At 39.7% G+C, this 16,012-nt stretch overlaps 1 protein-coding gene across 1 annotated transcript in view; it reads left to right on the plus strand.

Annotated features, from left to right (window-relative positions):
- Positions 1 to 16,012, plus strand: part of rttn (rotatin) — a 72,328-nt gene that overhangs the window by 40,261 nt on the left and 16,055 nt on the right. Inside the window, exons 33-44 of the mRNA XM_088918828.1 lie at positions 274 to 463; positions 1,356 to 1,447; positions 5,514 to 5,610; positions 6,228 to 6,426; positions 7,186 to 7,276; positions 7,873 to 8,023; positions 8,869 to 9,006; positions 12,444 to 12,631; positions 13,254 to 13,359; positions 13,674 to 13,771; positions 14,360 to 14,437; positions 15,021 to 15,147. Coding sequence (XP_088774954.1) covers positions 274 to 463; positions 1,356 to 1,447; positions 5,514 to 5,610; positions 6,228 to 6,426; positions 7,186 to 7,276; positions 7,873 to 8,023; positions 8,869 to 9,006; positions 12,444 to 12,631; positions 13,254 to 13,359; positions 13,674 to 13,771; positions 14,360 to 14,437; positions 15,021 to 15,147 — 1,555 coding nt within the window. The remainder of the gene's footprint in view (positions 1 to 273; positions 464 to 1,355; positions 1,448 to 5,513; positions 5,611 to 6,227; positions 6,427 to 7,185; positions 7,277 to 7,872; positions 8,024 to 8,868; positions 9,007 to 12,443; positions 12,632 to 13,253; positions 13,360 to 13,673; positions 13,772 to 14,359; positions 14,438 to 15,020; positions 15,148 to 16,012) is intronic.

Genomic DNA, 16,012 nt, shown 5'->3' on the forward strand with positions numbered 1-16,012 from the left:
CCCTGATTAGGGCTCATGGGTGCAATTTAGCGATGTCTGGGCTCCACTGTTGTTACTCTTCTCTTTATTTTAACTGGCAAGATAGCCACTGTCCTGAGCAATGACTAGAGATATAAATATTCTGAACATGTTTTTAGATGTCAAAACAAACTGCAAGTATACCTGCATTGGTCCTGTCAAATGAACTTTGTTTCACTTTATCAGGGGTATTAATAAACGATGCAGCTGTAGATCTCACCTTTCTTTCTCTGGTAATCTTGTGTTTAATCGCAGAGCCCATGTGTGCATGATGAAGACTCGGGAGTGTCGCTGGTGGGGCTGCCTGCCCTACATGCCCTGCTCTATCACTGCCAGTTTTTTGAACATGCCAGTCAGATGACAAAGTCCTGCTATCAGGGCAGGCACTCCTTTGATCTGAACATTTCAAGAGCCCCCAGCGATCTTGTGGCCAGTATCGCAGACGGTAATGCTTTAGAATTTTTGGAAAAATAAATGATACAGGAACAGAAAAATGTTCGAAACAATCAATGACATAATCTTGAAGTCCTGTGTACCTGTAAGGGCGTAAATAATTTTATAAACAAAATATGTAGTTTAAACAGAGAAATAATTTGAGATTTTTATTTTTGTCCTGCTGCTTTGATCTGACGTTTATCCACAGCTATAAACATTTGAGATGGCTTCTACTGTTGTGGAGTTCTGGGCTTCTTGTGAAGTCTGGCACTGACGTCTGTTGATTGTGGGTGTACTGTTGTGGTCACAGCATGAGTTTTGAATGAATGGCAGAATGAAAATATTTGCATTGCAAATACAACATGTTCATTCTTTATTTTACATGAGATGGCGTCTACATTAAAAAATAATCATTTTTACATGTAAGCCATTGAGATGCAGATTTATAAGTGGTCTTTTTGTTTTGTTCTTACCGCATGCACTTTCAGTATAAGACTGTAGGTCCCTCTGTGCCAAGTTTGCATATTCTCCCCCATGGCTGTGTGAATTTTTGCCAGGTTTCTTCCTACAGTCCAACGACGTGCTGTCTAGGTCAACTGGCTTCTTTAGTCCCCTATGTGAATGTGTGTGTGCTCTTCACTGTCTTGCGTCCGTTGTCTGTTGGGTGACTAGGCAGCAATTGATAATTGATGTGTGGGTGTTCTGTGTTTTGTGTGACTATTATCCACTTGATATCTTTTTTTTTTTTAGATGATTTCCATTAGGAATTAAAAATAATAATAAAAGAGGATTGCTTAGAAGATTGAGATTGATTCACTTATAGAATATTGAGAGCTAAATTTTGAGAGTATGTTTTTAATATTGTTATAACAAATCATATATCTTAATTTACCATTCTTTAGATTTTGAGGACTCCATGAAGTACTGGAGAGGCTTATCCAGCATGTCAAACCAAAGCCACGTGTCAAGCTCGCTGTCCACATCCAGTACTCTAGTAAGTGGAAGAGTTACTATTGCTCATCAAAATTGAGGGGTAAGGGAGGAGTTATGACTGTGGGCTGGACAACTGTATTGAACACTTTTTTTTCCATATACGGTACTCTATGTGCATTAAAAATAACTGATCATCTACAGCAAGTGTGGTTAAAAAGAATTACTATTAGGAAAAGAAAATGGTCGACACTTAAACATCAAGATCTTTAGTTATGTCTGCCTTCCCTCAGCCCTTAGTGACTCCCTGAGATGGGGCACAATCCTGGCATGCGTGGTCCCTGATTTTAAAGAATGAGGCTCATGTGTTTTAGTAGGATTGCCCCCTACTTTTCTCTCAAGGTAGCTGTATAACAGCTTTAGGAGGGTCTTGTTAGGTGCAGACTGTCCTGATTGAGAGTGGGAGTCCTTGCAATCCATTGTGGTAAATAGGTTGTTATTAGCACCATAGTCCATTAGAAGAGAATCTGGATCAAAGGCTACAGCTTGTGTGTTGAGGCTTGTTTGGCACTGAGCCTGGCACAGAAGGTGATGTCACTCCCTTGGCCCAAGAACTCTCCTGCTGCAGGATTCCCAGCCTATTGCAGTAGTGCGTTTCTCAACTATCTGGGACGTGATGCTCAGTGGCTGTGTTGTAGCCTGCAAATAGACCAGGGCTCAGGAATGACAGCAGTCTTTGACCTTCCTCATCCTTGCATGAGACTTTCCTTCTATAGACATAATTCCATCAAAATGGCCTTTATGATGTCTACCCCTGTGATGGAAAGGTCATGTATTTGTTTTTTGGGCATTACTATAGAAATGTGTAAGACAGAAACAGTTACTTGGCAGACCACAGGGTGGAGCTGTAGCCACCTTGGGTTGAAAGGGTTCGAACAAGGTAAGCGCTGTCAGCTGTCCCAGAAAGTTACACGGGTCGTCTAATGTATAGTACGTGTTTGACTTATCTAGGCAGTGTTTCCTTCAGTTTATATATAGAATGAAACCAGAAAGTGTATTGAACCTCCTGCAGTTCCAGAAGAGAATGGTGGAGTTTGTATGTGTGAAGGGCCCCAAAACTGTGCACCACAGGAAGGTTCTGTCCGTACAGTATGTGCTAAACAGTTCTGACCTCTAACCAGGGAGTAGTGGTGAGGGCCCTGGCCTCCGGGCTGGATGCTTTAGGGTTCAAATCTCGGCTGGGGCGCTGCAGTTGTAACCTTGAGTAGGGTCCTCCCGAGTCTAATGATGCTCAGCTGTATAAACAAGTCTCCAGGGTAGGACTGGAAATGACTCTTGTCAGCCAGAAAGTTGATTATAATCTGTTGATGTTGGCTACCTGGTATTCTTAGGGTGCAATCGTATAAGAAAGGAAAAGACTGCTTTTGGTTATAGTGCCCCTGACTGTGCAACTCTGAACCCCTTTCATAACAAACTCTGATGAAGTCCCAGGGCTGAGTTTAAGTCACTGTCAGTTGATCTAAATGTTCAGGCAGTTTCATCTGTAATTGGTTTACATAATGTGGATTATTTGTTAACTATAAATGTTTTGTATACATGTGTGCACTGTTTTGTACAGTTTTATTATAATTGAGCAAGCACATACAACTCTGTTAAGTCATCCTGTGTGTGATTAACAGGCTGGGCTGCCTCAGAAAATAATACTTGGTACTGATTTCTCCTCTTTATTATGTTGAGTTAATGCATGTACAACAGCAGAGTACAACAGGGGGGCTTGGTCATTTCATTCACAAAGATTTGCTGATGTACCATGACTTGAACAGTGAATAGAGATGCTCTGAGCTTCCTCGCCATCATCACCTCTGATGATCTGAGAGCAGTAAGGGGGGGACTGGGTTTTTTGGCACATCAGCTTGGGCAGTCATTGATTTCTACATGTAAATCAGATTTACAACTTCTGAAAGTTCTGGAGTCCTGGTGTAACTGTTGAGGTTCTCTAACACTGTAGGGCTTCATACCTACAATCTTCTGCTGTGGTTTGACTGAGGGCTTGTGACTGCGAGTTGTCTTTGTACAACTTGAGTTTCTTAAAAAAAATGTCTTCAGATCATGCTTTGGCTAACCTCAACTTAACACATCACAGATCTTTACAAATGGCCCTTCTCAGCATAATAATTGCTCTCCGGTCAGATTGCAATAGGTAACCACAAGTCCTGTTTACATTTAGCTATATGTTGTTGTTGTTCAGGTTTCATTTCATTTGAGCGTAGGTGGCATCTTTCCGGCCTACATGTACATTATCAGGTTTGGACATGTTCCCACTTGGTCAACTTTTAATATCACATGCTCTCAGCTTTCATTTTTACGCTGACGATACTCAAATATACATCCATACCAAACCTGACACTGATGTGGCTGTCTCTATTCTATCTAATTGCATATCTAACATAAAAATTTGGATGACTCAAAACTTCCTTCATCTTAACTGCGATAAGACTGAAGTCATGCCTATTGGTACCCCCCATCAACTTCGTAAAGCCAGTCCTGTAACCCTATCTGTAGATGGCTCTGTACTTGAGCTTCAATCTAAATTGAAAAACCTTGGGGTTATATTCGATTCTGTCTTAACATTCGACCCACATGTGCAGCATACTGTCAAAACATCTTTTTTTCACCTTAGAAATATTGCAAGACTACGCCCTTTGCTATCATTAACTGTGGCGTAAAAGCTGATCAACATATTTGTATTCTCTCGAATTGACTACTGCAATGTTCTACTCGCTGGGGTATCTAAATCTACCCTGAACAAACTGCAGTATGTCCAAAATTCAGCAGCCAGAATCCTGACCAGGTCTAGTGCAAGTGTTCACATTACTCCTATCCTGGAGTCCTTGCACTGGCTTCCGGTCAAATTCCGCGTAGACTTTAAAATCCTCATGCTCATCTATAAGGCTCTACATGGCTTGGCACCTCAATACCTGTCTGAACTATTATCGCCCTACTCCCCACCTCGCAACCTCCGCTCTTCAAATTCTGCCCTCCTTACTGTCCCCCAAGCCCGTCTACATTGTATTGCTGACAATGCCTTCTCCTGTTATGCCCCAAAGCTCTGGAACTCTTTGCCCAAGGATATCAGAGAGTCACCTTCTCTAAACTCCTTCAAATCCAGACTCAAAACCTTCTTCTTCAGAAAAGCCTTTTCTTAACTGGTCCCATTCTTCACCCCTCTGCTCTTCTTAGTACCACCTTCCACGGTCTCCTCTATTGTTATTGTTGTATTGTTGTAATTGAAATTGTGTCTTATCTTGTGTATTCTTCTTATTTATTGTTATTGTCATCCTGTAAAGCGCTTTGAGAAGCCACCTTTAAAGGCGCTATATAAAATAAAGTTTATTATTATTATTATTATTCACATGAATTTAGTTGAAATTTAAAATTCCAAGTTAAATTCAATTGTGAATCTTATTGTATGTTTTTGTTCTGTGTTTGTAAGTTTCTTGTTTATACTAAACCATTTACTACTGTATGTTATTGCTCATGTGTATCTATACTTTTGCATTTTAAAACATTTTAAATTTCCATTTCAAAATATGAAATTTATTTAATAAGGCTAGGAGAGTTATGACTATTAAATACCCTTCAAACAGTTTCCATTTTGTTTTAAATTACTGACTGACCAAGAGTCAGAATTCAAAACAAACAAAGCTCTCAATTCTGCTTTCTCACTGAAAGATTTAGATATTTGCTTCATTTTGCCCAAGGGGTATCATCTAATTTTGGAGTATATGTATGGGTACTCAGTGAGGTGCTGTACAGTATTGTTTGACATTTTTTTTGCTACCTTTAGTTGCTCTGAACGCAATATTCTGTGAAAAATTGTAGTGCAATTTTGCTAAAACAGCAGACATTCACAAAAAACACATTCGGAAATTCGTTTGGAAGTAAAAGTAAAATGTGGACCACATCTAAATATGGTATGCATCTATAGTAGTTTTAATTTGCTTCCAATGCAGACAAAGAATAAGTAGTCTTCCTTAATCCTAAACCACAGAGATTCATTTCAGGTAGCGTTTTGAGTCATGGCAAGAACTGTGCCAGTAAGCTAGATCTCATTTACCTGTCGTGCACAGATCCTTCCTGAAGGGACAGCAGGAGTGCAGACCTCTGTCCTGTCATCGTCAAGGGCTCCTGATCCCGATACTCCGGTCAGCAGACTGATGGCACAAGGTAGATTCTGCGCTTCAGATGTGAAACTTTATTAATATAAACTGCTTCCCGGTATGACAGTTTCTAAATAACAGTGAATTCCAAAATACATCAGAACATTTCATGTGTTTCATTAAAAAAAAAAAGTACTTTAAGCTACATTCCAAATTCCAAAATTCCAAAATCCTGAATTGGATTAAGATCATATGGGATTAACCCTGAAACTGGAGGAAAATGAGAGGAATCCAACAACTGTAAACCCCTGGAGTGTTTTACAAGTAGTGGGGTTAGATATTTCTGCAGCATTATTAAAATTAGGTATATCATATACATTGGAATCTGATTAAATGTCCAACCAATGTTTTTGAAACTGACACAGGTATATTCATTTAGTACTCATACTGTATGTTATGGTATTGGTCAAACAGCAATATTAGTCCCTGCTTTTAAAAATGTTTTTAATAGTACTTGTTAATAGCTAAAGTGGTGATTATAATTCTAATTTCTTCAAATATGAATCCTATGGAATGCTCCTTAAAATTTCTAGTGAATTAAACATTTTCTGACACAAGTGTGTGAAGACTGTATTTGTACTCTATAGAAATCTAATACTAAATTCAGCTTTTGCACCGTTGCAGGCCAGAGTGACACAGACACGACAGATTCCTTAAGCTCCCAGGACTCCAGAATGATAGAACAGTCCTCAGACCACTCTGGCATTGTTACACCCCACCTGATATCGGCCATCTGTGGATTGCTGACCAACCTGTTAGCCGTTTTACCAGAATTCACATTAAATGCGATCAAACAGAATCAGATACTTGTATCACTTGCCAGGTAAGAAACATACAGGTAACAATCACTGTGAATCTCTTTATATACCAAAGTATTCCACGTCCCATGTGAAAATGTGATACTCAGCCCTTCGCCAGATATCTAATTAATTAACTAATTCACCACATGTGAACATATTTACACACAATAGAGGCTTGAATGGCCTGAATTACTCTAATGGCTGGTCAGCTGAAACTACTAGCCAGTTACTCCTGGCCTGGCACAGCAATATTCTACTAAACTCTATAAATTTTGCCATTGCAATCAGCTGTTTAAATTATGTTGCAGAGTACAGCATATCCATTGTTAAATGTATTCATGGGAGCTGAGCAGTAAACAACTGAATTTCATTTGACACGATTACTGTATAAAACAGTAAATGCGCATCCCTCTTACTTAAAATTTAGTTGAAGGAACTGTTTCTGGAACTCATACAGAAGTCTGTAAAAAGAAAATGTTCTGAATGAAACCAAAGCTTGTCCTTTTGTCATATTGCAGTTTATAGGTTTAAATTAGTACAAAATAGGCTAATTACTCAAGCTCATTAATGGATATTTATGGATATTTTTCTGATTCTTAATTTTGTTTCATTCAGTTAACGTTTTGTATTTTTTTGTTTTATAATGTGCATTACTATACTTCTGTTCTCAATATACATTAATAAAGAGTATAATTATCGAGGTCTGGTTTATCTTCCTATCTTTGGTTTTCATTACCGTTGTGGTAACATCTGGCTTCATTATTCTTATTATTTTCTGCAAGTTTGACTGATGCAGGCATTGTAGAGAGATGTTTCTGGGAACTGAGGTCATTGACTCTGCTTCCAAGTGACATTGAAGACATTAAAAATCAGGTTTGTAAACATGTTCTGATATACTTTTTTAATTTATCTGATTTTTACATGAACCACTACAGAAAGTGGAAGTGTTGTGTTAAAGTATTTCCTCTACCACATTTTGCAAATGAAAGATTAGAAAATGTCTAAGAGGTATCTCTGACAAGTACCATTTAACCTAGCATGTGTTACACTTAATAACTAATTAAAGGTAATAACTCTATTATTAAAGTGTTGTTACTTTTTGTAGCTTATGCAGTCATGTGCCTCACTGTAAAATGTTTCTGTTTAAGAAGCCAGTGTAGTAACTATAAGGTGATTAACCCTGTTGTAAAACATAAAACTGACACTCTAAAGTTCTGATGAATAAAGCATGTAGGTACATTACTGTACATCTTCAGTCTGAGGTATTGTTAATGAAGAAAGTGTGTCCCAGTATGTACCATCACATCTCTTTTAAAGGATAATATATTAAGCCTCCCACAAATCATTAGTCAGTTAATGGCTATAAAATGACAAGTAGTATTTATAATATTGTAAGTTTAACTTGGCTCCAAGTCAACTTCATGTGGTCTATATTGATTAAGTGTTTTTTTTTATTTTCTTTTATTCAGGTATTGAGTCATTTTCAGTACCTGTCTTCTTTTTCAAAACTGCTGCAATCCGCTTTGCTTGTAAATCCAGACCTGGTCTCTCTGAAGGACTTCATCAGCCCTCTGCTAACCAATTTGTTTGCTGTTCTTACACTAAATCTGAAAGATACAGGTAAGAGCCTTTATTTCAGTGGCTTGACATTGTCTGGCACAGAGCTATTTTGTGTGACTCTCTGCAGAAGGTGATGACCTTCATTGTGTACGTTATTTTTAAAGAGCATGGTGTTACAGTCTTGCAGTGAATGCTTTAGGGCACTATTTTTTTAGATCAGCAGATGCTTTCTGCTGGGCAAAACAAGAATCCTCATTCACCTTTCTCTTGTGCTCATGTAGTCCTTGTAGTCCTTTTCTTTTGTCTTAAAATCATGCTGTCAGGTTGTCCAGCTCAGAGCATTTCCTGTTCATTCATTTCATAGATGATGTGAATACTCATGTGGGCACAAATGAAGTTAACTCCCTTTAAACATTTACGTGAATATCTGACACCCAACACTTTTATTCGCCCTGAGTTTGCAGTACTATTGCCATATTAAAGAAAAAAAAAAATTATTTTGTAGTACATAGAATGCTGTTCAGGTTTTTAGCTCTTAACCTTACAATTTCTGTCTTACAGTCCAGTATTATGAGGCATACAATGTCAAACTTTTTAAATGAACAAAGCAGCCCTCTCATGATTCATGGTGTCTCTGTGTCTTGTATTTAAAAAGAGCAGTGAGTAGTATAGTTCTACCTAGATCATTTTGCTGCAAATTGAATAACGGGTATTGGTAGCAATGATTCTTCTCTTTAAAGTAATTTTCAATTTGAAGTCTTATTTCTGAAACTCATATAAGTGTAAAAAGCAGATTGCAGAGACAAAACTTTAATTTATACATATATTTTGCATGTGTTCATACATGCATGTGCATGATATTAAAAGGGAACTGACTGTTTTTTCCCTGTTCTGTTCATCTCTAGATGATGGGCTGAAAAGCGCAGTCTATCACACTTGGGTGGACTTGTTTATGCTCCTGACCACACTGTTGAAGAAGAACGGCGACACAGTTCTCCTTACTGTCACTGCACTTCTAGGGAAGCAGTGGAAGTCATTTGCAGGTAATACTTAAGTGATCTTTACAGCATGGCTGTAATTTAAGGGCGGAGCAGTGGCACTGTGACTAAGGATCTGTGCCTGTGACAGGAAGGTTGCCGGTTCAAATCCCGCGGCCGGTAGAGGAATCCTACTCCATTGGGCCCCTGAGCAAGGCCCTTAACCCCAACTGCTCCAGGGGTGCCATATAAATGGCTGACCCTGCACTCTGACCCCAAACTTCTTTCTCCCCGTCTGTGTGTCTCATGGAGAGCAAGCTGGAGTATGCGAAAAGACATGACCAAGAAATGGTTTATGGCTAATAAAGCGATCTTATCTAATCTCTCTCCATATGGGTCTTTAAAGGAGGCTTCTGTTAGCAGACAGATGCTTGGCATCAGGAACCAATCTGTGCAGATCCAACACCATCTGATTTTACTGTATACCCTTCAGATTAAATCTAGATTCCACAATTTGATATTGGAAATGAAAGCTTGGAAATATCATGACCCTTATGTTTTTTTTTTGTTTCTGCCGATTTTCTGGATCATGGGGTATAGAACAGCATTAGATGCATGCTTTCTAAATTTTTTAGTGATTCTTTTTGCTGTTTCTCATGCTAAGCTGTTAGAAATCGAAATATCTTTAGTTAGATACTTACACTGTTCCTTGTGTGTTTTCTGTAGAAATAAAATGTATCTGTATGGGAAGGGTATGGGAAGGGTATGGGAAGGGTATGGGAAGGGTACGGGAAGGGTAAATGTCTTGTTTTATTGGAGGGGTATACACTTAACTGTGTATGTATAAATAGTATTTACAGTTTTGCCATGGCAATGCCCACAGATTATTCTGTCGCTGTCTGAACTTGCAGTTGGATAATGGAAAATGGAAAATGATGGTGGATTGTGTGTGAACCACATTCCCCACAAAGCAGTGGGGAATGGTCTGCCATCCTGGAGAAAGACAATAAGTCAGTTTACAATTTAAAAACCTCCAGAAAAAATGGTGTCTAGAGGAGATGGGAAATCCTCTGATAATACACCGAGGAAATCAGAGGAAAGAAGAGGGATACAAGCAGGTAACCTTCAGAAAGTGCGAGTCAAGAGTTTAGCTTTGGTGCCAGTAAGTAGTTTAGCTGCCTGGCTATTTCCATAGAGGAGCACTTTTTTATTCCCGGGAGGGAAATTGCAGTGCAACAGCAGCACAGTGTAACAAAATGATAGAATAATACAACAGTACAATACAGTAAGTACAGTCAGTGAGAAGTGCAGTAAAATGTAAAAACCAAATGGAATATACAGAATTGCTCACAGTCCAGAAGATAAAAACAAACCAGAATGTACAGTACACAAAAAGATGTATTGCACATTATGAATATATTGCACAAATCCCCTGCATATATTGCACGTAAATCTGTTGTAAACAGGAAAACTAGCTATAAACAGACAATCCAAAAACAGGTCAATGTTGCGCCTGCCCAGACACACAGTGAATGAGTTGTAAAGTCTTATGGCAGAAGGCAAGAATGACCTTCTGTAGCGCTCCCTGTCGCACCGTGGTTGGATCAGCCTATTGCTGAACGTGCTCTTTATTCCGACAAACATGTCGTAGAGGGGATGGGAGACGTTGTCCATGATGGCCATTAATTTGGACACCATTCTCCTCTCAGGCACTGCTTCCAAGGAGTCCAGATCAGACCCAATGACAGAACTTGCTCTTTTGATGTTCAGTCCGTTAGCATACCCTGCTCTAATCCCAGAGCCCCAGCACACCAGCGCGTAGAAAATGGCAGTCGCTACAACCGACTGATAGAACATATGAGGCATCTTACTACACACGTTGAAGGACCTGAGCCTCCTCGAGAAGTAAAGTTGGCTCTGGCCATTCTTGTAGATGACCTCAGTGTTCTTAGTCCATTCCAGTCTATCATCGATGTGAACGCCCAGATACTTGTATGAGTCAAGTACGCCACTTGTAGTAGGTTGGACCCTCTTCCTCCTGAAGTCTCTCGCCAAGTCCTTTGTCTTTGCCATGTTCAATTGCAGGTGGTTCTCCCCACACCACTCTCCAAAGCTGTTAAACAGTCCTCCGTACTCTTCCTCCTGCCCACTCTCAATACATCCCACAATTGCAGAGTCGTCTGAGAACTTCTGCAGCTGGCACGACTTCGAGTTGTACTTAAAGTCCAAAGTATAGAGGATGAAGAGGAATGGAGAATGGACTCTCCCCAGAGGAGCCCCTGTGTTACTCACTACCTGTTCAGACACACAGTTCTGCAGTCTCACAAACTGTGGTCTGCCTGTCAGATAGTTGGTGATCCATGAGATCATGGAGGCACCCACTTGGATCTCCTCCAGTTTCTTTCCTAGCAATAAGGGCTGGATAGTGTTGAAAGTACTGGAGAAATCGAAAAACGTAATCCTCACAGTTTTGCCAGCCTTGTCCAGGTGGGAGTAGGCCCTTTGCAGCATGCAGATGATTGCATCTTCCACACCAACACTGGGCTGGTAGGTGAACTGCAGGCAGTGATGAACTGACCAGGGGTCTCCGTTGGGCCAAGACCAGCCTCTCCAGTGTCTTCATGATGTGAGAAGTCAGCGTTACTGGTCTGAAGTCATTGAGGATGTTTGGGCGCCCTTTCTTTGGTACCAGGACCAGGCATGATATTTTCCAGAGAACAGGAATTCTCTCCAAGACATCATCTGGTCCTTCACCTTACCCTGGTGAAGCCTCTTCAACTCCCTCTTCACCTGGGAGGCTGTGATGGTCAGCCTGGCTTGGGGGATGGTGCTGATAACACCACATGAAGATTTAGATAGAGCCTGAGAAGAGTTGGTTTTGTATGTTTGTGTTTTGCTGGAAATAGAGTGCACTATTTACTATACAGCTCTCTGTTGCTGTAGATGCCCGCCTATGCTCAGGGGGACCTCCCTCAGCTGAGGATGCTACATGAAATTTGTCCTTGACATAGAGTCTGTCAGAATTGTACAGAGCTAGTGTGTATTATGTTTATTATGGGTTTAGTTCTGTTGCTTCATAGCTCTTGGGTCCCGTTCTATTGCGAAGGACTACTCTGCACATTCTACTCACGCACATTGTGTGTATGCATGTTCTTGCTATTTTCCGAAAACTCAGGAAGCTCCAGATGCTGTGGCTTTCTTCCACCCCTCAGACATATGCTCTTAAATTGCCTCCCTTGAGGATGGATAAAGCACTTGCTAGGGTAATTGATAGCACTAAGTTGCCTCTCTGTTTGCAGTTTCATGCATTTTGGGGAATTTGTTTCATTTACAGAATACAGGGATACAGAAACAAAAAGTTTAGGTTGAAAGTTTGAAGTTGAAATTTTTTTTTATAATAGTTGTGACTAGATTGTTTTCCACTTTTATAAACATGAATCATTTTTATGACAACTTCATTATTGTTTTAAAAAATCTGGAATCTTTTATTTCTGCTTTTACAGTTACCATTTCCACCTGTGTCCAGCTGTCAAGCACATATTCTTCCCTGTATACGTCAGCTCTGCAGTTTTTGTCGCTTGTTCTGTCTGAGGAGACAAAGCAACAGATGCAGAATACTGCCCCAAGGACACCATTAACCCAGGTCCTGAATGGGCCTTCAGGAAGTCAGCTATGTGAAGTATTACTACAGGTAATCAAGCCTGTTGTCTTGCTTGGTAATGCCCTTAGAAACAAGTGTTCTAGTATGCTACTGTTATGGATTGTGCTCCATATGACATTAATAAAATATATCTTTAAGATAATAACTAATATTTCTTATGCTTGGACAGTCAATTCATAATAAAAATAACGTATCAATGTTCAAAGGCTCAGCTGTATCTATATTATATCTATATTGTAGTTTAAAGCAGATATGCAAATTGTGGGTTCAGTTTTTGACATTGAAATTTCAAAGAGAGAACCGAGTATGCAGAGGTGATTTAACGTGCTGAATGTTAAGCCTGGTGTAAATAAAAAAATCACATCATAAAAAGGACCCAATATGACCCACTTATCAAAATAACAGTTCCTATGTACTATTGGTATGTTGGCGGCAGGAGTAAATCAACACACTGATGTTCACCATCTGGGGCATTGAGAACAAGGGCCTTATACTTAATGCAAGTGTTACTGTTTCAATATGAAAGTAGTACAAAACATACTGTATTCACAATAGTTGCATTTTGCACTTTGGAGATCATCTGTGTGATTCTTAGCACTTTTAAAAATAATGTACTATAACATATACCTTTTCATTCTTGTTTTGTGATTAGAGTTTCGAGAAGACAGCTTTTGAAGATGTTTTGAAGAAAGTTTCAGCAAGTACTCTCGTGGCTCTGCTTGCTAGCAGCCCCAGTGCACAACAGCATGCTTTAATAGGTAAAGTTTCATGAGACATCAAAGCGCAGATGTTCGCCACAAAGCATTTGCACAGGGTCCCGCCAGGGCTTAGTTTCTGATACAAATGGCCTTTTAATTGCGAGGGCTTGTGTTCCTCCTCCCCCAAATGGAATCACAAAAAGAGTGAGAAATACAGATAGTTCCATGTCCCTGTTAAAAAAAAAAATAGAAGAAATTAGTAATCGGCCTTAATTTTGTAAGAATGTTGTCACACTTGTTATTGTATGAAGGCTGTTGTTCCTTTTTATCCTGGAGAAAATAACTTGTCCTTTGTCATTCATATTTAAATGTAGCTGGCTTCGTTGAGAGCTCAGTGGAACAGATGAAACACATTCATGCACAGCTTAGTCTGGAATCCCTCAAACCTGGGAAAACGTCACAAAGAAAAAAGGTAAATGTCATATTACATCTATCGAATGGTTTTCCGGGCTGCTTTTGGAGAGAGATTGGCAGGGGGATTTGTCCTGGGTAGAGTCATCATGGTCTTGAATATTTTCCATCTGTAGACTATCTGACAGTGGATGAATAGTGCCCCAGATGTTTAGAAATAGTTTTTTAACCCTTTCTAGACTGAACATCAACTGCTCTTTCTGAGGTCCTCTGAGATCTCTCTTGATCATTGTATGGCATGTTACCACCAACCTGTATGGTGAAGATCCATCTCCCAAAAAGTTTCTGATCATTATAAAGCACAGGGTTGCCCAAAATCAGTCCTTGTTTACTTGGTACCCCATCAAATAGCCACTTGATTCTATTCATCCCCTTCATGGAAACTGAAGTGGGTGTTCACGTTTTATTTTACATACACTAATTAAGTCTTCCTTTTTTTGTACCTCATATACCCTTGTGTCTCACAAACCATTACATTGATAAATATAATTAATTTTTGGTTATTCAAGAAAGACCTGTTTCATTGTTTTTTTTTTTGTCTGTCAGGAATCTATACATAACTGCTTACATACAGTATTTGTGCCAACAGGAGGAGAGCTCTTTGAAAGAGTTAAAGATGATTTTACAGCTACTGAGAAACTGTCTTTATCGTTGTGATGAATGCAAAGTAAGTATATATGAATATTGATCCGTTTTTATAAAAGACCTCAAATATTTAGGGTGACCTATGAAAAACAGTGACTCCCTTTCATGGCTGTTTGTGTGGCACCTGTAGAGTTGAATCTAAGGGCTAGTTAAAGGGAAGAAGAGTTTTCCATTACATAATGTGAATGTCATATTGTAGCATAGACTTTAAACGCACTGGTGTGCAAAGAACTAGCTTTAATGACCTTCACTGTTTACGTGGGGCCTAAGCGAGCTGAGATCTGAAGTTCAGGGTGAACCTTTAGAGTCTTTAGAGTCTTTTAGGAATCGGCTGCAAACGTTTCTTTACTCACACCTTAAGACCACACAGAGTGGGGTGTCCCACGGAGGTTACCGGGGTAATGAGCAGCTCACCCCGCGTGATGTCAGGTGGGGGAAACAGCGACCCCTGCATTTTCTCGTGCGTTATCCTGGATAAGTAACTCACTCCTTACTAAACAAGGGAGTTTGGGAGTGAGTGACAGGGGAACAAAATGAAATCTGTAGAGCCCTTTCACATTGCGCTAGATGTCTGACAGTACAGTATGTGTTCTGTATGCTCAAAGACTTCAGCGACCGATTCCCGTCTGGCTCTCGTGCTGCACAGTCTCTGGCCCTGGCTTTTATTAGACGACGCTGCGATGGAAGCAGCCTTGGAGCTCCTCTGTGTCTATACAGCTAATTGCACTGCAGGTAAGGTCACACGTTCTAGAATTAGAGCCTTCACCGATTTTGGTTCTTCTTTTTATTCGTGATGATATTGTGATTATTGATGTCGAGTCCGTATCACCTTTGTGCTTGGCGATATCCGTCGTCCACACTACCCGGATTCACACTACCCGGTTCGCCACATGTGTTGTTTAAGGCGAGTGTTAAGTTATTTCGTTACATTGTCCCTCTTTTCCAAAGGTCAGTGTTGGTTTTTAATCTGTGTTTTAGATCAGGCGCACGAGTTGTCGTTTTCTTGAGCAACCTTGTGGTCTTTGCTGCAGCAAACCAAGAACCTGTTTGGGGGGGGGGTACTCCTGTTTTGCTATACAGAACATGCTGACAGATTGTGTTGAGCACACCAAAGCACAAGTCGCCAAAAGGTTGAGCGGATGTGTCGCTTATACTACAGTATATATTCTGCTGTGTGAAATCATAACTATTTCTAGATCTAAAAACTCGCCTTCATACTGTGTATTTTTCTGTGAAATAACTACACCATTATTGGTTGTCTTTATCTGTATTGTGTTTTTTGGAACTACATTACAGGTTACTGTTAAGGCAATTGGTAGCAACCTAAGCAAAAATATTATTCTTTACTTTTTTATGTTTTTTTTAGTTAGGAGGAAGATTCTGTGCTGCTCACCAAACTTTACAAGGTTTCCCCATCAGAGAAATGTGTGTCTTATGTTTATAAAAACTTGGCCAGAAAACATCATCATCCTATTTAAAATATTTGTGAAATATCATTTCTGGGGTCTTGTGTTTCAGTAGCTACTGTATTAATTTGAGGATCTTGTCCAGCTTTGATATAAATAAATAATTTTGGGTATCAGCTTCAAAATACATG

Source organism: Atractosteus spatula, chromosome 6 (genome assembly GCF_055471065.1).
Source record: "Atractosteus spatula isolate fAtrSpa1 chromosome 6, fAtrSpa1.hap1, whole genome shotgun sequence".
Taxonomy (NCBI): domain Eukaryota; kingdom Metazoa; phylum Chordata; class Actinopteri; order Semionotiformes; family Lepisosteidae; genus Atractosteus; species Atractosteus spatula.